This window comes from Stenella coeruleoalba (genome assembly GCF_951394435.1).
Source record: "Stenella coeruleoalba genome assembly, chromosome: 15".
NCBI classification, from domain to species: domain Eukaryota; kingdom Metazoa; phylum Chordata; class Mammalia; order Artiodactyla; family Delphinidae; genus Stenella; species Stenella coeruleoalba.
In genome coordinates this window covers 82,060,776-82,084,693 of record NC_137161.1, presented here as the reverse complement: position 1 = coordinate 82,084,693, position 23,918 = coordinate 82,060,776, and the positions used below count along the sequence as shown (strand labels likewise).

The following is a 23,918-nucleotide window of genomic DNA, read 5'->3' as shown; positions in this document are numbered from 1 at the left end:
ACGCCGCCGACGTCGGCGCCGCTAGGACCGGGTACCTCAGTGAGCAGGACTGTCCCACGCACCGCCTGAACCTAGGCTCGCACGCGCGCTGCTGGGCAACAGAGCCCCCAGCCCCGCTCCGGGGGAAGCGCGTAAGCCTGCCAGTCACCCCCCGGGGAGTGAGGGCAAAAGGCGACAGTGGCTCTGGAATTCTGTACAGGCAGAGCTGCGGGCACCTAAGATAACGCAATTTCTGCGCTAGGTGGGGCGGGGCTCCGCGAGGACCTCATGCTGAAGGGATAACTTGGGAAGCGGAGGCAGGCGATAGAGAAGGGGCGTCCGACGGCTACTGAGGACGTGGTGAGTGTTTCTCGTCTGTTTTCGAGTAACTTGGTGACTGCTGGGGCCAGAGATCGGAGGTCTGCATTGGCTCAGAAGGGCGATCTGAACAGCTGAACTGGGACGGGTTCGGGCCTCTGGACCGGGAGGTCGAAGTGAGTTCCAGAGAGGAGGCGGCGCTTTGCTCGTTCGGCCGAAGGGATGAGAGATTTGGGGGGTTCCCTTGCTTCTAGGCTTTTCTCCTTCTTTATTTTCCATGCTTTTTTTTCTCCGCCTGGAACTTTTTTTGTCTAAATATTGCGTGTTCTCGTAAGCCCCGTTCAGATGCAGCCGTCTCTCTGAGCCTTTCCTACAACCCAGGCTGTAACGTCTTCCCTCCCTCCGAACGCCTTTCCGCTCGCCGCCTCTTCCGAGCGCTACCACCTCTCTTATACGGCCCCGCACCTCTTCTCCTTGATCTGGTTACTTCTTAGCTGTTAACCTCCCCTGGGACGCCTCCTGTGACTCCCCGGCTGGGCCAGGCCCTCGAATCTCCCTGGGTCTTAGTAGAGTGGTCATTCCCGTGTCTTTGTCCTCCCAGCCCTTGCGCGTTGGGACAGGGACCAGATTCCATCCGTCTCTAGCTTCATAGCAGGGTAGACAAGTGCAAAGACCGCTGATTTGGGAGTCAGGAGTCCCCGATTAGAGTCGGACTCTTCCAGTTCCCAGCTGTGTGCGACCCTGAGTTTACCTCCTGTAGTTTGATCTTCATCTGTAAGGTTGTTACGGAGAATTCATGAAAGGGAGGGGCGGGGCTTCATCAACTTGTCAGGCCCCCTACAGCGGGGAGGAACTCAATGAACTTGGAAGAGAGGAGTCTGCTATGCTTAAAGATGAGATCGTTAACCTGAGTTCTGTTTGCCACCTAGGAAATGCTATGCGGTTTGAAAAATGACTTGCTATGTAGATTTGCACTGGTCTGTCGTTGGGCTTTACATGACTTTCCTTTATGTAGTATGTTTGTTGGGTTTAAGAGACTTTGGCCATCCGGCTAATACACTGTCCTCGTCTTATAGACAAGATTGAGGACCAGAGAGAGAAGGTGACCTCTCCAAAGTCACAGCTGGCCAAGAACCTAAGCCTGTAACTGAAGAGACCAGAGATCTTTCTTTCTGCTACATACACTCTTGGGAAACAGACCCTAAGGTACTTTGGTTTCACACTGTCTTTATCCTTTTTAAACACTCATCTTCTTTGCTTTCCCAACCATAGTCTTCCTCACACTGTGTTGTAATTCCCTTTTCACTTTGTATTTCCTTGCTAGAATATCACCTTCTCAGGGACAGTGTGTGTCCTATTCTTTGTTCTATGTTCTCAGTACAGGGACAGGCTCATAGCTGATGTCAGTTAATGATAACAGCAAAAATCTAGTAAGCACACATTAAATGCCAGGCATGTTACATATAATTATAATTAATCTTCACAATGGCCCCATAAGTAGATTCTATTATCCCCCCTTTACAGATGAGGAAACAGATTTAGGGACATGAGTGTGCACCAGAGTTGTGGCTTGTGAAGTCTTTTGGGGATCTGAGGCTCAGCAACCAATTCTTTTAATTTTTTTCCCCACAGATCCTTGCAGATTATCTTCTGGGGAAAAAATGCCTAAAGTCAAAAGAAGCCGGAAAGCTCCCCCAGATGGCTGGGAGTTGATCGAGCCAACATTGGATGAATTAGATCAAAAGATGAGAGAAGGTGAGTCTAGGAGTTCCTGTCTGAGTGGGCTGTGTCCAAGGGTCACAGGCTTACATGCTTCAAGGGGCCAGGCATAAATGCAAGGATAAATGAGAAGAGACAGGCTGTACCACTGTGGCCTCCTGACACTGACATGTTTTGTTTGCTTATTAACTGATAGGAATACTATAAATGCCAGAAAGTAAGATGATACAAATGAAAAGGTCCTCAAAAATGTTTTTGAATATAAGAGCTTTAGGGAGTATAGATCAAGTAGTCTACCTATAATTATTTGCTGTGTTGGTTAGAGGTATATTTAAAATCATAGAAAATATATTTACTTGGGAAATCCTGTTCTTTTTCACTTCCAAATTTTCTGAAACATTTTTATTTGGATTTTTCTTATGAGTCTCTGTTTTCATCATCACTTTGTTTTTGCATCATCTACCAGTTTTCCAGAATGCACCATCTTCACTTCCCTCTAAATGTTGTGTGATCCTGCACTTTGTGAGTCAGTGTAGTGTGCAGTTTTGGGAAATTTTATCTGAAGCCACAAGCATCTGTTGGCCCTATCACAGTATAACCACTAACTGAATTGCCTTTTTTTTTTTTTTTTGTGGTACGCGGGCCTCTCACTGCTGTGGCCTCTCCCGTTGCGGAACACAGGCTTCCGGATGCGCAGGCTCAGCAGCCATGGCCCACAGGCCCAGCCGCTCCGCGGCATGTGGGATCCTCCCGGACCAGGGCACAAACCCGTGTCCCCCGCATCGGCAGGCAGACTCTCAACCACTGCGCCACCAGGGAAGTCCCTGAATTGCTTTTTAAAGCAATCTTTTTTTTTTTTTTTAAGGTTTTTGCTAATTAATCTAACCTTTGTTATTATGAAGCCATACCTCTAGCAATAAGTAGTAAGTGAGTGTTAAGTTACTTTGCTTCCTTCGAAGCTGACTGTATCAGGTAACTTCTATTAAATACCCAGAACTTGCAGTAATCAGGTCATTTTGGGCTGAGAGATTTCTTCCCCAAACAAATCTTTATTCAACATAAAGGAACTTAGAGATTGCTGTAATAGAAGAGATTTTTGTGAGTCCTTGCAAATAAACCTACTTCCTCTTTTTAAGGGGTGACTTTTTGGAGGGAGAGCATTTAAATGTATGTGATATTCTTTACCGTCAAAAGAAGTATTCCTTCTCTTGTTTTTATTTAAGCATATAGTTCTTCTCTGCTTTCCCATTTTTGATACACAGATTTTAAGACCTAGTTTCATGTTGCTCTCGCTTCCACTATAAAGAAAACAGAGTGGATGGCAGGTGGTACCAGAGCTGGCTTTAGTGTTGGGAACAATAGGGAGCTCTGGGGGTGGGGAGAAGCTGCTACTCACCCAGGGCCATTTACCATGTGGGATGCAGCCTCAGCTTTGCCAGATTTGCTGAGTGTTTTTCTTTTTCCAAGATAAGCAGAAATTCAGCTTTTCTGTGTGAAGTCTTCTAATTTAAAATTCAAACTTAAAAAAAAAAGTGTCTGTGGGAGGAGCCAAACAAAGCCAGCCTTCAGGCTGGTGGAGGCTGCCAGCCTCCAGTTTGTAGCCTTCCGCACAAGTTTTGCCTGTGGGATCTGCGGCCGCACTCCTAGGCCATGGAGGAGCCTTGGGCCCACAAAGGCCCAAAGCCAGTGGCATTGCCAGGCCTGTCCTTCTGATCTGAGGGCCATTTACAGGACAACTCACACTTATTGAAGCAGTTGGTCCTCTTACCTTAGGAAGGAAAATTCCTGTTTTCTCCTAGTTTGTCCCTGTTATTTCCTAGCCAGCACAACTGCCCAGCTCTTTGTATGTTTCTTAGCTTGCTACTCAAGTTTTTGTATAGCCACTGTTGCCCTGTAAGTCCCCAAACAAAAAGAGCCTGATTATAGGGACTATGGGGCAGAGGTGGGGGAAGTTATGTGTGGCAGGGGTTTTTATGGGTGACTGAGAAATAAAGGCGCTATCTCCATGGACTGTAACCAGGACTTATAAATAACTTTGCTTTTACAAGTACTTTAAACTAATTGAAATTTGAAGTTAATAGACAGTTTGGGGCATTAGCAAAGAGGCAGAAACCTAAGTCTCGTCTGTGCCACAGTGTCTCCTACCTCTAGCCTCTTTTCATACCCTCCTAGTGGCAGGACTCCACATCGCCCACTGAAAGCTGCCTTCTACTGTGTGTGCGAACCTGTACAAAATGATATCCAAGAATGTTCACATGAGCTTGTGAAAATGGGTCCAAAAAGAAATTTTTAAAATGTGGGTGATGCTACAATTAAAATGTTGAGAGATGACTCAAAAGCACAGGAAGGTTCCACGTCCAGGATGGCAGCCTGAGGAGCTCCATGGCCCCCACGCCCCCTTCCCTCAGTCATCCCATCTAGTCAACGTGGCTTTCCGAAACACTCTCGACTCCGGTGAACAAATGTCTTCTCCAGCCTTGACTCAACACTAGAAGTTTCATTTTAAAATACTCCAGTTCCCCCAACTCCTAAAAGTAGGGAGAACCAGATAAAATACAAATAGCTGAATGTTAATTGTTGAAGCTGGGTGGAAGGTACTTGGGAGTTCAGTATACTGTTTTCTTTTGTGTATGTTTGAAGTTATCCTTATTGAAACCTTAGAGAATTCACGAATCTAAAATCTGTCTCCTTTTAGCCCCTCCACCCCACCACCTGGTCCAGGCTACCCTCACCTGTCACCTGGGTGCCTGCAGCAGCCTCCTGCTTCTGCTTGCCCTGCAGTCTTCTCCACGGGGCCGCCAGGGTGAGGGCTTTAGGTTGTACATCAGATCACATCATCATCTGCTCAGGACCCTGCGGTGGTTCATTCCCCCACCAGAGCAAAATCAAGTCCTTCTGTGGCCTTCCAGGTCAAGCACACTCTCTCCACACCCCTTGAACTCCGTCCCCCACCCCCCACCTCCCCCAGCCCACCAAGCCCCCAGCCACACTGCTGTCCCTTGACTCCCAGTTACAGTCCCACCTCAGGGCCTTTACATTGGTGTTGGCTCTGCCTTGTACACGTTTGCCCCTCTTCTCTTTATTTTAAAATTGAGATATAATTGACATACAATGTATTGTTTTAGGTGTACAACATGATTTTATATATGACTATATTGTGAAGTTATTACAAGTTTCGTGAACACTCATCACCTCACATAGTTTTCTTATAAGAACTTTTAAGATCTACTTTCATAGCAACTTTCAAATATACAATACAGTATCATTAACTTTATAGTCACCATGCTATAGATTCCCCAGGACTTATTTATAACTGGAAGTTTGTACCCTTTGACCACCTTCACCCATTTTGCCCACCCCCCCAGCCCACCTTGCACGTCTTGTTTCTTAAGGTCTCTGAGCGGATGTCTCCTTTGATGACTAGTATGAAGTGGCAGTCCCCCTCTTTCCCTGCTCGCCATCCCCTTCCTTGTTCCCTTCTTTTCTGTGGCCGTTACCACTTAACCACCAGGGGCTGATCTGCTTCCCTCTCAGATCATGGCTTTGTGGTTTCTGTGTCTTGCCCACTGCCATATCTTGGGCACCTGGAGCATGGCCTCGCCCATAGCAGACACGCAGTGTTGCTGAGTCCTCAACACCTGCCTTTGACTTGGATCACAGAATCCTGTTTGTTGAGCTGAATTACAAATTCTAGGTAATAGAACAGCCTCGGTGTCGGAGAAATGGAGGTATAGGTTTCTTAACCCTTCTCACCTTTCTCCTCTGCCCTAAAAACCAAGAAGAGGTGACAAAGATCAGCTTGTAACGCTAAGAGAAAGACTTGCCTTTTGGCAGGTGCAAGCTGCTACCTGATCCTACATGACTTGATGGAGCCATTATTTCCTGCAGGCTCGCCATGCTAAGAACTTTCAGGCTTGTCTTTTTCTTTTTTCCCTAAACGATTTTGGTTGGGAAATGAAATTAGAGGTGCCTTAAAAGATTATTAGAATGCCCATCTAAAGGTCCGGAATTATCTTGAGAAATTATTATGCTGGAGAAATAGGTCTGGAAGGATAGAGACCCGGGTATTAACAGAGGTTGTCTTTGATTTTTTAAAACCTTTGCTTTCTAATTTATCTAATTTAAAAGGCATTTTTAATTTAAAGCAATTAATGTTTAAGTCATGGGGCTTACCTTTTGCTTCATCTTTAAAAAAAAAAACAGCCCTAATGAGCCATAAATCATATGCTGTAAAATTCGGCCTTTTAAAGTATTCAGTTAAGCAGCATTTAGTGTGTTCACAGAGTTAGGCAACCATCACCACAGTCAGCTTTACAGTATTTATCACCCTGCAGAGAAACCCCATCCCCTTTAGCGGGGGTCTCCCTCTCCATTTCCCCGTGTCTCCCTGATCTAGGCAACCACTAATCTACTTCCTGTCTGTATAGACAAAGTCATACAATAGGTGGTCTGTGAGGACTGGTTTCTTTCACTGAGCATAATGTGTTCAAGAGTCATCCATGTTGTGGCATGTGTGAGTACTTCTTACTTTTTATAACTGAAAAATATTCCAGCATGTGGATAGATTACATTTTAACCATTCATCAGTTGATGGACACTGGGGTGATTTCTACATTTTGGCTACCACAAACATTCATGTACAGGTTTTTGTGTGCAAGCGCATTTTCAGTTCTCTTGGGTATATACCTAGGAGTGGAATTGCTGGGTCATGTGGTTACTCTGTTTAACTTCCTGAGGAATTGCCAGACTGTTTTCCATAGCAGCTGCATCATGTTACATTCCCACCAGCAGTGTGTGAGGATTCTGATTTCTCCACATCCTCACCAATATTTATTACTGTCTTGTCATTTTGATTATAGCCATCCTAGTGGGTACAAAGGATTTATTCTTTATCCCTACTTATTAAAAAAATAACACTATATCCTATGCAGACTACCCTATCCCCCAAAAAACAAACACATGTGTTTTCTCTCCAGCTGAAACAGAACCTCACGAGGGAAAGAGGAAAGTGGAATCTCTGTGGCCCATCTTTAGGATCCATCACCAGAAAACCCGCTATATTTTTGACCTCTTCTACAAGCGGAAAGCCATAAGCAGAGGTAATTGGCCAAATTCTCTCTTGACGCTTCCCAACTTGAGTAGCTTTCATATTTATTTAATTCTTGAAACCTCAGCAAGTGTCATGATGTTTCTTACCACCAAAAAAAGGAGAGGGGCCAGGCCAATATTGGTTAAATACTTTTTTTTTTTAATTTTTGGCTGCGTCTGGTGTTCGTTGCTGTGCGCGGGCCTTCTCTAGTTGTAGCGAGCGGGGGCTACTCTTTGTTGCTGTGCGTGGGCTTCTCATTGCAGTGGTTTCTCTTGTTACGGAGAATGGGCTCTAGGTGCGCGGGCTTCAGCAGTTGTGGCTCGCGGGCTCTAGAGCACAGACTCAGTAGTTCTGGCACATGGGCTTAGTTGTTCCGCGGCATGTGGGATCTTCCCGGACCAGGGCTCGAACCTGTGTCCCCTGCACTGGCAGGCAGATTCTTAACTACTGTGCCACCAGGGAAGCCCCTGGCTAAATACTCTTTTTAAGGGTGGGTAGTAATGGGCCAGGGGTGGGGGCAACTTTGTTTTTTTTTTAAATCTGAGAAGGCTTTTTTTTTTAAGATGTTGGGGGTAGGAGTTTATTAATTAATTTATTTTTGCTGTGTTGGATCTTAGTTTCTGTGTGAGGGCTATCTCTAGTTGTGGCAAGCGGGGGCCACTCCTCATCGTGGTGCGTGGGCCTCTCACTATCGCGGCCTCTCTTGTTGCGGAGCACAGGCTCCAGATGCGCAGGCTCAGTAGTTGTGGCTCACGGGCCTAGTTGCTCCGCAGCATGTGGGATCCTCCCAGACCAGGGCTCAAACCCATGTCCCCCGCATTAGCAGGCAGATTCTCAACCACTGCGCTACCAGGGAAGCCCGGGAGCTCTGTTATACTATGGTCTGATGCCCTTTCCCCATCTTTTTGACAGAACTGTATGAATACTGTATTAAAGAAGGCTATGCAGATAAAAACCTAATCGCAAAATGGAAAAAGCAGGGATATGAGAACCTATGCTGCCTGCGGTGCATTCAGACACGGGACACCAATTTTGGGACGAACTGCATTTGCCGGGTCCCCAAAAGCAAGTTGGAAGTGGTAATGTCTCCACCCCTGTCATGTCTGACGACTGGGTGGGATATTACTGTCAGGATTCTGCCCTAGTTGACCACAAGGGGTTTTATGTTGTTCTGTTTTGTGGTTGGCCATCCCCCCAGCAGTGAGACCCTCTGGTCAGGAATCCATGCCAGGGAGTTTGGCAGTAATTATCTTACATCTGGGGGCCAGTCTCACCTCCTCCTTTGGGCAAGTTGTTGGGTTCCTTTCCTCACTTAACCAAGTGGGGGTGATGATACCCACCGGCCAGTCGGCAGGAGCTTGTCCCTTTCCCTCCAGTGCTTGCCCTTCAGCCGCCCTTTTTTCCAGGCCTCCTTTTCCTCCCAGGGACACTTCAATGTTAGCATCACCATGTCTCCTGCCAGAACTTCCTGGGCGGCTGGGGAACACGGCTGGGTGTGCAGTAGCTCGGCTCCACACACATACGCCTCTGAAGTGGAGCCGCAGGAAGCAGAGAAGGGTTGCTGGGCTGTTGGCCGTTAGCGCCCTTTGAGCGTGGCCCCTCGGCTGACCGCCATGGGCCCCGCTGGGATGTCAGGCCAGATGTCTTCTTTCACACCGTCCCTCGTCACAAGGTCCCTTCACACTGCAGCACTAGTTACAGCTTGTAGGGCTTCGGCTCAGCAGGCAGCTCTGTCCCCCTGAACCATCTGGAAGCTCAAGGACGGGCATGTGGAGCAGTGGAGAGCGAGCACGGGCTGCCTCCTGAGGGGCAGCTCTGCTGCTGGTCTCTGGCGGGGGCAGGAAGGGGGGCAGAGCAGCAGAAGCCCTGCTCCTCCAAGAGCCCCAGGGTTCCACGGTGATGTCTAGCTGGGGCTCCTGCCCCAGACCTGAGGCCAGAACAGAGCCTGCTTCAGATTTAGTTGGGTTTCACCATCAGATCTTGTTTCCTTAGACCAGAGTCTTGCTCCTCCAAAAAAGAAGAAAAAGGAAAATAAACACCATTGCCCTGGGGCCTTCTGTCTGCTGGGCGGGCTCCCCTGCCGGCCAGACACTAGGCCACACCTGGCCTGGGGGACAAGACTGTTCCGCTGCCACACAGATTCAAGTACACACTCTTCTTCTTCCCGAGCCCACAGTGGAAAGTTCCCCAGCCCAGAGGCGGCCCTGAGGCCTCTGGCGCTGAGCCCCCTGAGCGGTAGCAGACCCACCCCCAGCTCACTGTAGGGTGTGTCCTGCGTGCTTCGCATAATAACAAGAATCATTTACACAGATTTTTTTTTTTTCCTTTTTTGGGAGCAAGTGTGTACACTGAATTTGCATAAATTAAATCCACATAGAGAAGTAACTGCAGTGTCAACAGCAGCTGTTTCCATGTTCACGAGGGAACCGAATTTTCCCCATCCAGCACTGTCGCAGAGGGTTTCTGAGGAGTGTCCTATGGGGAGTGGATGTCCCGTGGCCACCCTTCCCACAGGAGGATTCCTGCGTGTGGGCGTGTGGCCCGTGGCAGGGGCATGGGGTCTCAGCTGTCTTCTGTTTGCAGGGCCGGATCATCGAGTGCACGCACTGCGGCTGCCGGGGCTGCTCTGGCTGAGGCCATCGGCCCCGACCCCTCTCCGCCCTGGACTCTGGACTGCGCAGGTTTCTGCCTGTCACGCCACCCTTTCCTGGGAGCAGCTCTTCCTCAGAGCAGTTCCCCAGGCCCGAGTAGGAGCATGGTCTCTACATGTGAAGGCTTTGGTGTTCATCAGCTGTGATTTGTAGAAATAAAACTAGTAAACCTTTTGGGTCCTGCCTGCCTTCTTTCAGAGCCAGCAGTCTGTGGAACCCAGTGGGACAGCGCCAAGCCCTGGAGACCAGTCTCCCTTAAGGCGTGATCCTAACTCCACCTCACAGGTGCTGTGTGACCCTGAGCACTTACTTTCCTCATTAGTGATGCGGGTGGCAACCTCTCAGACGAGGAGGGCCTAAGATGACATACCAAGGTGGCCCAAGCTGCTCTTGGACTTGCCATGAACTTCTTGGGCACCTCAGACCAATGCCTGCAAAAAGCTGCAGCTCTTACTGTGGCCCAGACCTTTCCCTCAAGCTTGCAGCTACACGGCACATTCACGTGTCTTGAATATGAAAGGGACTCTTGGGGCTCCCGCAGAGCCGTGTGAAGGCCATGCACTTTGTTCCAGCTCTGCTGGAGGTCCCCCAGGGTCTCCCCATCACCTGCCCCCAGGGCCTCTGTCCACATCGGCCACAGTGACGGTGTCCTGGTCTCCCTTTGGTTTGGTCCGGAACTTCTGCCACGGGTGGGGGGTTTCCTCTGCTGGCATCACTTTCAGCCACTGCTTATAATAAGCTCGGAAACCATCAATCTTCTCCAAGTAGGTGTTTCTCCCTTTGTACTGTAATTGGAAAAGCGTGGGGTTCCAAGGCTCAGAGGGGCCACAATTAGACTCACTGCATACTACCTACTGCTGACCCCAAACCATGGCAGCTGGCTCAGGGCTCAGGGAAGCTGTTCTTGCTTCCAGTTGGTCAAAGGGAGAGGGCAGAAAAGCTGCTCAGCACCGAGTAGTGTACAGTAAAGAAACAAAGTTGTACCATGGGGCAGACCCAGATTCTCTCTCATCTGCTAACAATCCTTCCTGAGTCTTTGCTGCTGTGCTCCTATATACCCAGGCATGGCACCCCAGCCCTGCACAGCTAGAACCGCTGGGCGCCACCAGCTGTGCCTCCACAGCCTGCTGAGCGCCTCCCGCTCGGCACAGGCATTGCCTCCCTCTGACTGTCATCTCAGCACTGCTGCAGAGGTCTCAGGAGAGGAGGGAAGAAGGAAAGGAAACAAGACATGCCAGGCAGACACCAAGAGAAAGCTGGTAGAGGAACACAGAGGAGACCAGAGGAAAAACAGACAAAACGTATGAGATAAAAACCGTTACTACATGATGATAAAAGGGTTGATTCAAAAGGTTTAACAATTCTAAACTTGTACCTAATAGAGCCTGAAAGTACGTGAAGCAAAAACCTGATGATCACAAATAGAAATAAGTCCACCATAAGGGAGCATGAATGTATGACTGAATACAATAAGCTTTAGGCTTCTGGTAGTTTGGTGACTGTTGATTGAACCTGAGAAGACCCCTAGTGGGCCCTACACAGTGAAGAGACAACCCCCCAACCGGAAGATTCTTGCAACACGAAACCAACAAAAGACTAGTGTCCAGAATATTTAAAGAACTCTGAGGCATCCGTAAGATAAGACTAACAATCAGCTGTTCAAAGATGCCCAGCTATGCCCTCCAGCATACTCTCCACTGCTGTCTCACTAGCTCTTATTAAGCCTTCAAGCATCCCCCCTGCACAGCCGTCCCTGACCCCACGTCCCCTGGCTTGGTGTGTCCTGGCCGACTTGTCTCCCTCCCAGTCAGGCCACAGCTGCTCTGGAGGTGCTCAGCATAGGGTCTGACTCAGCGGACCTAAAAACCAAAGCCCCGGAGCCTGATATCCTCAGAACAGCAAGGAGAGAAGTGGCCATTACAAATCAGATTCTATCGCTGCCCTCCTGCCGTCCCCATTCACTCGACAAACAACAATCTATGCTGGGCGCCAGATGACAGGCAGGCACCAGGGACCCAGGTGAGCAAAGCAGACAGTCTCCACCTCTAGGGGCTTTTACAATCTCTTCAAGGGAAGAGTCACACACGTGTGCATGTAATTACCAACTGTGAAACATGGTGAAAAGGAATAGTGCTCGTATGGGGGCCGCCAGCAGGGCACCTCTGAGAAAGAGCCATCTGAGCCGACACCTACCAGATGAGAAGGAACCACAGCCATGTGAAAAGCAGGGCAGCCTACTCAAGATGGAATACAAAAACCCCCGAGGCAGGGAAGAGGCCGTGGGACCGACGGTGAACCGAGGGAGGAGTGGCCTAAGATGAAATGAGCCACGTGAACAGGGGCTCGCAGGCCGCAGTCTGAGGAGTTTGGCATTTTCCCCAAGGGAAGCCACCGACAGTTTAAAGCAAAAGGATGCCAATCCCAGCAGGTCAGAACCAGGCGGGGTGTGGGTGGCGCTGGTTAGGGAGACGACGGGCATGTTAGAGCTTGGTGCACTTACCCGGTCGAAGGTGGGTGGGTACTGGGCTGCGAACTCCAGCTGGCGGATGACCACTTCATTCACCGGGACCCTGTTCCGCCTCATGTCCTTCAAGATGTCGATGAGATAGGCGTAGTCCAGCTTCTTGACGGCTGCGTTGATGAGAGTGCTGTAGATGTGGGCGCTGGGGGTCATCTGGGATTTCTGGAACATCACAGACACACCATCAGCGAGATGATGGTGGTGGCTGGGACAGAGAGGCCACTGGTGGCACGTCGGGCTTGGGGAGCTACCCTGCCAGTCAGGCCTGCTCTGCAGACCAGCCACCAGGGACGAGAAGGGCAGGACCTCGTGGCAACAACGGGCTGTATGCCCCGCTCCACGTCCCCCGCTCTGTGGGTCCATCCCAGGTGACTCAGGACCCCGCCCTCTCAGCCCTGAAGAACCTAGACGCAAGTAGAGGGTTGTTCTCAGAGATCAACAGGCTCAGGCAGTAAACCACATCAGGGCAGGAGACCACCTCCCGTGGTTCACTGCACCCCTGTCCCTTGAGAATTCTGGTACGCTCCCTGCTCCCATCATGGCCTCCATCCCTCTAGAGGGTTGGGGCCAAGACCTGCCCCACCCCTCAATCTCACCCCGCGGCCACCACCTTGGCAATCATAACACCCCTGGCCCTCAACGCCCATTCCTGCAGCGCCTCACCAGGGTTTCCTGTCTCCCAAATTGGGCCACTGACCGTTCCACACTGCAGCTAGAGAGACCCCACTCTCCCTGCCCCGCCCCCAACAGCTTACCCTGAGGGCAGAGGCCTGGACGGTTCGGGAGGGCCCCCTCACCCCCCCACACCCCAGCTTTCTTCTTCAGCACCACGGGGCCTGCCTGGGCCCGGGCCCGCTCACCCTCATGTCTGCAAGCAGCTGCAGGCCATCCCCTGGCCTGTGGCACCCGATGGCCAGGCTGCAGAATGTCTGCAGGTTAGGGACGATTCCCCTCTTTGCCAGGACTGGCAGCAGTGCCTGTGGGGACAGACGTGGCATCACCGTAAGCTGTAGCCCAGCAGCCCTGGCAAGAGCCTTCTCTGCTGGAGGCGCCAGGGCACGGCTCTGCTCTGAGGCCTCGTGGCTCCCTCTGCTGACCACACTGGGCACCGGCCTTGGCCCAGCTCCCCAGGATTCAGCTGCTCTGCGAGTCCTCCCTGCCTTCCAGCCCGCCTGTCTGTAGCAGGTCATCCCTTCTTCGAATGCCCTTCATGTTCCTGCCCCCTCTGCTCCTCTCCCGGCCACCATCCATCCCTGCCTTCGATGTCCATCGAGCACCAGGGGCCTCAGGGGATGGCGGTCCTGTGGTCCAGGGCAGGAGACAAAGCCGACAACAGCATGGGAAGTGAGGGCCGAGGGAGCCCCCGGGCAGGAGATGAGGAAGAGGGTGCCCGCTCAACATGGCTGGGTCAGGGCGGGGCCCAGGGAGGGGCTCTAGAGAAAGCTGTGCTCTGCTCTGAGGGCCTGAAGGCAGAGGCTGCCTCTGTCAGCTCTCAGGAGAGCCCAGGTCAGAGCTTCTGGCAAAAGGGGCATCACACAGAAATACGTTGTACGAATGGACAAAAATCCCGTGAGGGCCCCAACGTCGCCATCTGTGAGACGAGGAAAGCCACAGGCCAGTGGAGCCTCCTGCTGTGGTCAGTAAAGAAACGAGTGGATGTGAAGCTCTCAGAACAGAATGAAGCACAGTAAGTGTGAGGAAGTCCATGAGGCTGGGGCGGGGCTGAAGGGTGGCCCCTCTGGGAGGGCGGGGAGTATGGCTGGTTCACCACCTGATTCCCAGGAGCTCCGGACAGTCTGCGCCCCTCTCACAGGAACTGCTGACACACCTGGCAGGGGAGGGTCTGAGGGGGAAGGAGAGGGGCCCAGCCGGGAGCCCTGTGCCTCCCCTGCGCCCCTCACCTTCGCCCCCTCCAGGTCGCCCAGCTTGCTCTTCCTCCTCATCAGCGTGTTGAAGAAGGTCAGGTCGGCCTCCACTTGCTGCGCGTCCAAGATAGTGAGTAGCGAGGACTCTGCGGAAGTGCCGGGCTCCACCACCTCCGCCAACAGCGTGAGGGTTTTGATGTCGGGCCGAAGCCCATGCTCCGCCATCTTTCCCAGGAAGCCCTCAAGGCCCCCCATCAAGGCCAGCCTGTCGGCTGGAGTGGTCACGGTCCCAAAGGAGACCACAGCCGAGGAGACCGCCCCGGGGGTCAGGAGGTTGGTCTCCAGCCCCCAGGGAGGCGGCACCGGGGCCGCAGGGGCCACAGCGTGGTCAGGCTCCACCTTGGTTTCCACCCCAGGCTGGGCCTTGCCGCGGGCTCCGGCCTCCTGAGGCTCCAGAGGCCCCTCAAGTGCCTGAGAAGGTTCTAGAAACAGCTGCCTCTCCAGGGCCTCCACGTGCAGCCTGGCTGACAGGCTATCGTCCGCCCCGACCCCGTCTCTCCTCCTTGCCTGCCGCCCACCTGCCGGGGGCTGGAGCAGGACCATCTCCTCCCTGGGCCTCAGGAGCACCGCTGAGGCCACCTCCGGGTCCCCCAGGCCGCAGTCCCGAGCTGCCCCCAACAGCAGGTTGTAGCCGTGCCGGCTCGGCTGGAGCCCCAGGCTCAGCATCTGCCTCCACACCTGCCGAGGAGAGACAGGCCTCACCCCCAGCTCCCGCTCCGAAGAGCCCCCAGCAGAGCAGGCAGCGCAAGGCAGCAACCAGTCTGCAAACGTGGGGGCAGGGGGGACACGGGAAAGACGCCAGGCTCTGGGCCACTGAGAACCCCAGAGCCTGGGAGCTTCCACGGGGCGCCGCTTCTCCTCTCCTCTGGCTCACCCCAAAACCGTGTCGCACGTCCATCTCTCCAGCTCTCCCAGGCCCTCCTCCCACTCCCCTGGGGAGGGACAGCCGGAGAGGCTCGGTGCTGGAGGAGTCCAGGCTGACTGAAGGACTGGACGCAGCTGCCCTTCCTGAGCGCCTGCCGTGTGCCCTGCCCCACGCGGCGTCCTCAGCTGCCTCAAGAGCACGGAGCGGGCGCGGGCGGAGGGGGGCCTCAGCCAGGAAGAGCACCTCACAAGCTGTGGGCCCGGGCAGGCCTGTCTCCCTTCAAGCTGAGGTCATTTTCACCCCTCAGCGAGGAGTCTAGCACACTTGTGAGTTCTCAAGGGGGCAGTCTGACCACGTGCGGTCACTCTGACACCAACCAAGATGCCACGAGATGCCCCACGAGGCTCATGGTCTTGCTGGCTCCTGTCCGCAGGCTCACTGGGAGGCCACGTGCAGCGGCCAGGAGCTCACATCAAGTGTGCCTACGAGTCAGGGCCGGCCAGGCCCAGGTGGGTGCCACATGCAAAATGGCTACTGCCCACCAGACAGGGTCCTGAGGAGGGCAAGGGTCTGGGAAGCCACCTCCATGGGGAACACTGACAGAACTGAGGTTTATCAGGGACGCAGATGCTATCCCGTGGCAGGAGGGATTCTTGATTCAAATCACAGCTCTGCTTCTTAGTGGCTGTGAGACCTTGGGCAAGTTACTCAACCTCCGGGAGCCTCAGCCTCGTCGTCTCTAAAACGGGGCTATGGTACCCAGCTTGAGCAGTTTAACAAGTGCATGACACAAACCAGCTGCTAGCGTGATAGACTATTTCTCACTAGAACAGATCGAGGCCAAAGAGAGGGAGGAACCAGATCCTGTCTATAAAGCAGCCAGGGGATGGCCGGCAGCCACTGTTTCCAGGGGGTTTGCAGAGGGGAGGCACGTGGTCCAGGGCTGCCCCAGATCACTGGGGCTCAAACTCTGTGCAGACCATCCCCCTGGGGATCTTGCTGAAATGCCGATCTGGCTGCATGAGGCCTGTGTGGGGCTGAGACCCCGCATTTCTGACAAGCCCCAGGTGAGCCTGAGGCTGCTGGTCTGTGGGCCACACCTGAAGTTAGAGCTTTTGGTGAACTCCAGGTCCTTCCCACCCCTGAGGAGCTGAGGAGGCAGCTGTGGTACCAGTGCTAATGCTGCCTCCGCACTTGATAAGGGGGGCGCTGCAATGGGATTAGAGCAGCGTGTCTCAACTTTAATGTCCGTGAGGCTCTCTCAGGACTGAATGCTGACTCCTGGGTCCCACACGCAGAGACGCTGAGTTGGGGATGGGTCGGACAACCTTCAGGGACCGTAAGCTCAGCGGGTCTGGGCCGGCTGCACAGAGAGCCACCAAGCGGAGTGGGAGAGTGTGGGCTGGCTGTGTCCCGACTGGAGCAGCAGCCACGCCTCCTCCGCGTGCCCTCTCTCCCTGCCATCTGTAAAACGCAGGGAGCAGCGTGCTCTGGGAAGGCCAAAAGATCACAAATATAAAAACACCCAGCACAGGGCAGGAGCAAGTGCTCAAGTAACGCCCACAGGATCATCACTTGCACCCAACACAGGCACACGGAGGGGGAGCGAGCAGGGCAACAGGAGAGAAAGGACGCAGAGCCAGGCGGGACAGACCTGCAGGGCATATCGGAAACCCGTTTTCTTGTCCTGGATGCAGCCCATGAGCAGGTAACTGAAGGTCTCCTCTGTGACCGCATGTCCTTTCTGGATGATTTCCTGGGGGAGGGAACAAAGAGGGCCGGATGAGAATCTGCAGAAGAGCCAAGGCCAAGGCCCAGGCCCGATGGGGCTGGCTAAGGGCAGACACCCCAGGTCAGGCTCAGGGCTGTGCCTCCGGAAGAGGTGGGGCCTGACTCTGGCTCTGGGCCAGCTCAGTACCAGCTGCTGGGCAGAGCTAACTGCTGCCTGCACCCCCTCCTCCTCTCCTTCCCAGGCCTCTCTTCCTGGCTCTGCTCCGGTCACTTCTCTGCAGCCTCTCTGCAAAGGCCACCCCAGCAGCCACTTTTAACCCCTGTACATGAGGCTTTGGCATTGCACAGAGCTGGTTTCAAATCCCAGCTTCACCACTGGCTCGCTGTGGGAGTGTGGTCAAGGCATTATGCTCCCTGGTCTCAGTTTCCTCATCTATGAAGTGAGGGCACAGGACTTGCCTTATAGGACCTTTGGAACGACCCCTCAGTGAGCACTGGCTCATCTTCAGCACCATGAAGCCCACCCTCTGGTACGGCACCACGGAGTCCCATCCAGCGGGACTGCACACGGCAGAGCACACGAACCACCGCCTTCACAGGGCTGGGGGCTCCTCTGTCTGCCAGACCCAGGCCTCTGATAACAGGGTCTCATGGGATTCACCTGTGAACCCCAGAGCCCAGTACGGGGCTTGTCTCATTGGCCCCTGAACCTTCCTTCATGAGGAACACAGACAACACAGCCTCACACCTGCCATGTGGGACTGGCCCCGAATGGGGAGCAGGAAGGAAGGGATGTCCCACCTTAAACACATCGAGGCACATCCTGAGGTCTGCGCACATGGCGGCCATCTTCAGCAGGGAGTGGTACGTTTTCAAGTTGAGCTGGAAGTTTCTGGCCTGAAGCTGCTGCCGTAACTTCAAGGCACTCTGCAGAGCAGAGTCCTTCCAGGGGGACTCAGCGCAGACGTTGAACAGGGCTGTGTAGGTGGCATCTGAAGGCTCCAGGTCTCGCTTCTTCATCTGTGGAGACAGGGAGAAACTTGGAAGTGGCTCTGGGATCAGCCCGACGCACAGACGATGGCCACCCTGAAAGGAAGCTAGAGAAGACTGTGCTACCACACTGAACAGGCCTCGGAGCCGGGCCTGTGACAACGCAGAGCCAAGTGACACGCAGAGCTGGGCTCTCTGAACCCGACTCAGCCCGAGGGGCTCTGGGAACTGACCCCGCACCGCAGATGCTCCAAACAAGAAGCCATCCTCCCCATGGTGCTCAGCAGTCCACCCTGGGCCTGGGGTGCTTTTGCAGCAGGGTCTCCCCAACGCTCCCGCTCTGTGGCCGACCAGGCCACCCTGACTGTTAAGATCCATGGGGTGGATCTGGTCTGGGAAAGGGTGGAGGAGGGTGGTAATCAAACCCCAGCTCCAACGTTTACTACCTGAGGGGGTCATAAGTTAGCTCGTCATTGGAAAAATGGGGGTGATACGGTCACCTCGAAAGGCTGCTATGAGGGAGAGCATCATGGGAGAGAGGCCCTGGGAGCAGCAGCAGCCAGGAGCTCGTCTCTGCAGCACATGTCATAGTCCCCCACCCCACCCCCGCTGAGTCACAAACCCCAGACTGACACTGGGCTTATTAAGCCCTCCAGGTGACGGAGTTTGAGAAACTCCTGGTAAAGCCAAGCACTCGCTATTTCCCAGAGAAGGGCAACCTGACCGAGGGTAGGTGACCAGCTTTTGCAGAGTGTACAGAACCCTGTTCTCAGGCCATTTTGGGCTCCACTCCCAAATCCAGCACTCGAGAGAGAGAGAGGTAACCTTAGACATGGCACTTCATCCCTCCAGGCCTCAGTTTCCTCATCTGAAAAAGGAAGACGGTGATCCCAACTTCAAGGAAGGGCAGATGCTCTGTATGTGTTCACATATTCCACAGCGTGTCCTAAGGACTTACTAAGGGCCAGGCCCAAATGACGAGACTAGGGCTCCCAAGAATTCTTGCTGGAATAAAGGATGTTCTCAGCTCCTGGAGAAGATGGGAATACTTCTGCTAGAGTCTATGGTCCTCTCAGGCACAGCTCTTTCCTGACTCATGAGGGAAGCAGCTTCCTGGCTCTAAGAATGACAAACACACCCCAGAGGTGGGCGAATATAAAGTAAAACCATCTTCCAAGAGAAATAAAAGCCCTTTTTCAAAGGATCAGCTTTGGAAAAAAGGTGCATGTGTGCACCTGTGTGTAGCGTGAGGATGGGAGTGAGACAAAAGGAACACAAACTAAATTAACTGGGAGTAGCAGTGGAAAAGGAAGGGGACCGGTGGGCCCTGCCATGGCCCGGACAGGCACTGGAGGACCTTCCATGTCATCACGTAGTTATCTGAGATCACCTCCATTTTATGAACGATGAAACTGAGGCTGGAGGGGGTAATGCACTAGCAAGTGACACATCCAGGGTCTGTACCCAGCTCTTTTGGGGCCCAAAGCCCATGTTCTATGGAGCCTGGCCCCTGCTGCCCCCAGGCTCATGCTCACGTCATTGTAGAGCTGGAAGGCCTTCCTCAGGTAGCCAGCCCGCCCGCAGCCCCCGATCAGCACGGTGTAGTTGCACTCAAGGGGCTGGAGTCGCTCCTCCTTCAGCATCTGTCTCTCAAACAGGTCCAGGGCCTCGGCCAGCTGGGGAAGAGGGGTGGGGGGAGGACACAACGGGGAGGACCTCAGAGACCCTCAGCAGAGGGAGGGAGACTGAGGCTGGGGGACCCTAGCTGAGCCCAAGCTCAGGCCTGCCCAGGAGACAAACACTCACCCTGGGCCTCTGCCACCAGCCTCTTGGTGCCCATGGTCTGCAGCCACGGGCCTTCGCGGTGGCCAAGAAGGAAGCCTACCAGTCTCCCACCACCTGTGAGAGCTCCTGGCCCCACTGCCATGGGGGAACTCCCTGAGAGGCAGGGGAGATGCCCAGGTGAACAAAGATCTGAGGATGGTGAGGGAAGGAGCCATGTGGCTCTCTGAGGGAACAGCCAGTGCAAAGGCCCTGAGGCCGGAGTGTGCTTGGGAGCTGTGGGAGCAGAGAGGAGGCTGCAGCAGAGTAAGTGAAGGAGGGGAGATGCGGGCGGAGAGGTAAGGGGGGTGGAGGGCAGGTGGCAATTCTTGCAGGCTTCATAAGCTACTGTGAGGACTCCGGCTTCTCTTCATTTCTCAACTTTTCATTATGGGAAATCTCAAATATACACAAAAGTAAAGAGAATAGCGTAACTACAATGCCTATTAACGTCTGGCCAATCTTGTTTCATCTATACCCTGCACTTCTCCTGCAAACTGAATTTTTTTTTTTTTTTTAGCGGTACGCGGGCCTCTCTCTGTTGTGGCTTCTCCCGTTGCAGAGCACAGGCGCCGGACGCGCAGGCTCAGCGGCCATGGCTCACGGGCCCAGCCGCTCCGCAGCATGTGGGATCCTCCCAGACGGGAGCGCGAACCCGTGTCCCCTGCATCGGCAGGCGGACTCCCAACCACCGCGCCACCAGGGAAGCCCCCAAACTGAATTTTTGAAAGCAAATTTCAGACATCCTGTCACTTCATTCACCAAAGCTTCGACATATACCTCCAAGAGATTTTTAAATATAAATGGAATGTCGTTATCAATACCTAAGGAAATGAACATCCCCAGTGTCACTTAATACACTGGGAGAGCTGGAGAGAGAAGTCAGGCCATCTGCTCTCTGCTTTAACGGGATGGCTCCATGCTGCAAGCCCACATCCTGGAAAGAGGTGGAGAGAGCCTCGGGGAGCCCAGAGACAAGTGTCGTTATAGCTGAGGGGGGCAAGGAGAAGGCTTGGCCTGGGCATTCCGGGGTAGGCTTGTGAGAAGTTAGGACGGGAGAAATTTTGAAGCTAGAGCTGGTGAGAGAAAGAGAAGACTCAGAGATGACCTGAAGGCATGTGGCCTGGGCGGATGGAATAATGGGGTTACCATTGAGTGAGATGAAGAAAGCGTAGGGAAATCAAAGTTGGGAACAAAAATTGCAGGCCACTGAGGGTAAGTATAAGGGAGATGGTGAGGAGGCAGCTGAATACACAGATGGGGAGTCCATGGGATGGCCGAGCTGGTAACAGGAAGATGGGAGCAGCATGAAGGAGGGGGCACTGAAAGCCAGGAGGCTGGCGGGTCGCCTGGTGCAGCACCGAGGGGGGAAGTGAAGACAAAGAGGAGAGAGGAGCTCTCAGCATCCCACCCTTTAGAGATGACTGGAAGGTTGGGCGGCCCATCACAAAATACCACAGCACAGTGGAAGCAGGAGCCAGGAGCAGCAGAATCCAAAGGTTCCCTACCTTTCCTTCCTTGATCAGGCGTTTGCACTGAAAGAAGTACCAGCAAGGGGTGTTTCTTGGGCCCTGCCGTGATTCTGGCTGCAGTCCCCCTTCCTCATCTTCTTCACCACTCTGTTCCTTGAGCCGCAGGTTATACAACTGGGCCGTCGATTTGTGGAACATTCTCCGGGAGGAGTATTTGTCGGAAAGGGTCCCAAAGCTCTCCTCCTCCCCTTCCTCCTGCGTGGCCGTGGGGCTGGACTGGCCTGGGTCAGAGCTCAGGCTGCCTGTGTTCTTCTGGCTCCGCGGGCCGAGGGACAGCCGAGAGAGGGAGCTGTTGAAGGCTGCTGGCGCTAGTCGAATCAGCCCTGCGGCCCTCGGCCACATGGGCCCCTCCCTGCCTCCGGCCCACCTGGCTCTGAAGGGGCCAAGGTGGTGCAGGATGGCCAATCCCATGGGGCAGGGGCCGTAGAAGAGCCGCGAGAGTCTCACGAGGTCCATCTCTGGTGTTCCCCTCCAGGGCCTGGCATAGGTCAGCAAAATAGTGAAAGTCAACGCGAGTTCATAGTCACAAAAGGCAGAAAGAAGACCAAGAAGGTGGGCACAAGCACAAGCCCTGAGGTTAGAAAGTAGGCCTAGCGTTAGGGTTAGGTTCAGATTTCAGCTCCACCAAACAACTATCCTTGAGTCCCTGGGCACTCACTGCTCTGGCCTGTCTCCTCGGCTATAAACTGGGGTTAACTATAACATCACCCACACAGCACCGTAGCAATGATTCAATCTCAGATACCAGCGTTCAGGTGCAGCATGGTGAGCACTCGATACACCTAAACTATTGATCTGTATCACTGAGCCACGACCTAAGTGACTGGGCACTCAAGTCAGAGCTCACTTTGAGCCCTGGCCAGAGCTGAGTAACTGGGCCCATTACTTGACCTTCTTGGACCTCAATTCCTTCAGCTGCAAGACACACTCACCTTACCACAAGGCCATAAGGATTAAATGAGATGTTTTTATCATAATGCCTGGGGTTTAATAGGTGTTCAAAAAATTATAGCATTATCATTTATTACGAAAAAACACTGGCTTTCTGGGCCTCTGCACAGGGAAGTTAACTTAAACATTTCTCTTCTGCAAAATTCATGGGCAAATGGGCTTCAGCTGTGCTGTCCAATGTGATTATTGACACTTGAAATGTGGCTAGACTAAATGCAGATATGCTTTAAAGGTAAATTATACACCAGATTTCAAAGACTTTGTACAAAAAAAGAAGGTAAACTACACATTTTTTTACATGTTGAAATGATAATATTTTCGATATACTGGGCTAAAGAAAATTTGAGACTGATTTCACAATCTTTAAACTTTAATGCGGCTACTTAAAAATTCTAAATTACGTACGTGCTCACACTATACTTCTATTGCACAGTTAGGCTAGAGATCCTGGTCTACATATTTGAAACTCTTTAATAAAAAAATATCAGAATACCCCCTATGAACAGAGCCATGCACTTATTTTGATGGGAGAATATGAATAGTTTTAGTTACTTAAGAAACAATTTGGGGAAGTTTTTATCTACTCTGAGAACTTTCGGCCCAATTCAAGGACTCTGTCAGTTGACAAAAAGTTTTCCCCCCAAACAGATGAATACTTAAACTCATTCAAAGGAGAAGAAAGCTCCCCAAATAAAAAAAAGATCAGAATAACGAGCATGAACACGTTTTAAGGTCTGGTTATATTAGAAGGTGGAAAGACCTCAGAGGGGACAGCAGGTTGGACAAATTAATATCTGTGGCCCAGGGAGGGGACTGACTTGCTGGGGGCCCTGCAGCAGTGTGGTGGGCGAGATCCACTAGCTCTGGAACTGGCTGGCTTTGAACCCAAGTCCATGAATAGTATCAAACAGCTTCTCTTGACCAGCACCCTAGTGACACCAGTGCAGAGGGCCTTTACCATTCTGCACCTGGTGAAGCTCCAAGAGAAACGTAATGCGAGCCCGTATGTAATTTTAAATGTTCAAGTGACCACATTAAATAAAGGGGTTACACATGTTAATCAAAATACAGAGAACTTTAATTACTGATATTGATATAGGTACCAAAATGTCTTTAAAACAAACTTATGCTCTATTAGTATAGATGCTTCTTTTTCCAGCATTAAATAACAAGTCCTATCGTCATGTCCAAGCAGCGACAACTGGAGAGGAGTTTGTTGCAGATACTCTGTCTCCAACCATCATTTACACTCATCCCCATTTGCAATCGCGACTTCGTTTTGGACAGAGCGAACGCACTCGGTCAGTCACCGAAGGACTTGCTAAATTTTACACTGAGACAATAAAGGAGTAATTCCTTCCTCCTCAAGTTCGTCAACCCGCCCGAGTTACTAACCCCTGAATTAGAGACACGGGGCCGCCGTCCTCCCTTGGGGGACCAGGCTCTCCCCAGACGCTCCCCGGGACCCTCAGGCCGACCCGCCCCCTCTCCACACCTCCCTTTAGAGCCTCGGTCTCCTCAGCGGACGCCCCCGGCTCCGACTCTGGCTGTCACCCTCGCTGCCCCTCTGGTCAGTCTTCGTCCGGAGCCCGGGCCCCTGTGAGGGTCAAACAGGAACTCACTCCAAGGGTCCGACCCAGTGAACGCGGCCCCACGTCGGCCGCCAAGCCCACGGCACCCCCGCCCCGCCTCGCGTCACCCCCAGTCCCGACCCCGCGTCACCCCTAGTCTCGTCGCCGCGGCGCCGCGAACCCGTCTCCGCGGTCCGGACGACCTTGCGCAGGCGCAGTCCGCGTCGCTAACTCCCGGCGCGCATGGTTTCAGGT

General features: G+C 53.0%; 2 protein-coding genes across 5 annotated transcripts; one reads left to right on the top strand and one right to left on the bottom strand.

Moving 5' to 3' along the window:
* The first annotated feature begins 229 nt into the window (after positions 1–229).
* On the top strand, positions 230–10,335 carry BUD31 (BUD31 homolog). The gene is made up of 6 exons (XM_079946563.1): positions 230–339; positions 1,374–1,503; positions 1,930–2,052; positions 6,993–7,115; positions 8,018–8,184; positions 9,689–10,335. The coding sequence occupies exons 3-6, from the start codon at positions 1,959–1,961 to the stop codon at positions 9,737–9,739; spliced, it is 435 nt and encodes a 144-aa protein (XP_079802689.1). The 5' UTR covers positions 230–339; positions 1,374–1,503; positions 1,930–1,958; the 3' UTR covers positions 9,740–10,335.
* Positions 8,265–23,874, bottom strand: LOC307199049 (pentatricopeptide repeat-containing protein 1, mitochondrial-like). 4 transcript variants are annotated; one of them, XM_079946556.1, is made up of 11 exons: positions 23,815–23,874; positions 23,588–23,689; positions 21,118–21,619; positions 19,324–19,464; positions 17,600–17,818; positions 16,722–16,823; positions 14,179–14,880; positions 13,138–13,254; positions 12,257–12,439; positions 10,363–10,541; positions 8,265–9,112 (listed from the first exon to the last, which is right to left on the bottom strand). In XM_079946556.1, the coding sequence occupies exons 3-11, from the start codon at positions 21,595–21,597 to the stop codon at positions 9,094–9,096; spliced, it is 2,142 nt and encodes a 713-aa protein (XP_079802682.1). In that variant the 5' UTR covers positions 21,598–21,619; positions 23,588–23,689; positions 23,815–23,874; the 3' UTR covers positions 8,265–9,093. The 4 variants fall into 4 exon arrangements, with proteins under 4 accessions (XP_079802682.1, XP_079802680.1, XP_079802683.1 ...); XM_079946554.1 differs by having other exon boundaries at positions 8,265–9,105; XM_079946557.1 differs by lacking the exon at positions 10,363–10,541.
* Between the last annotated feature and the right edge of the window lie 44 nt (positions 23,875–23,918).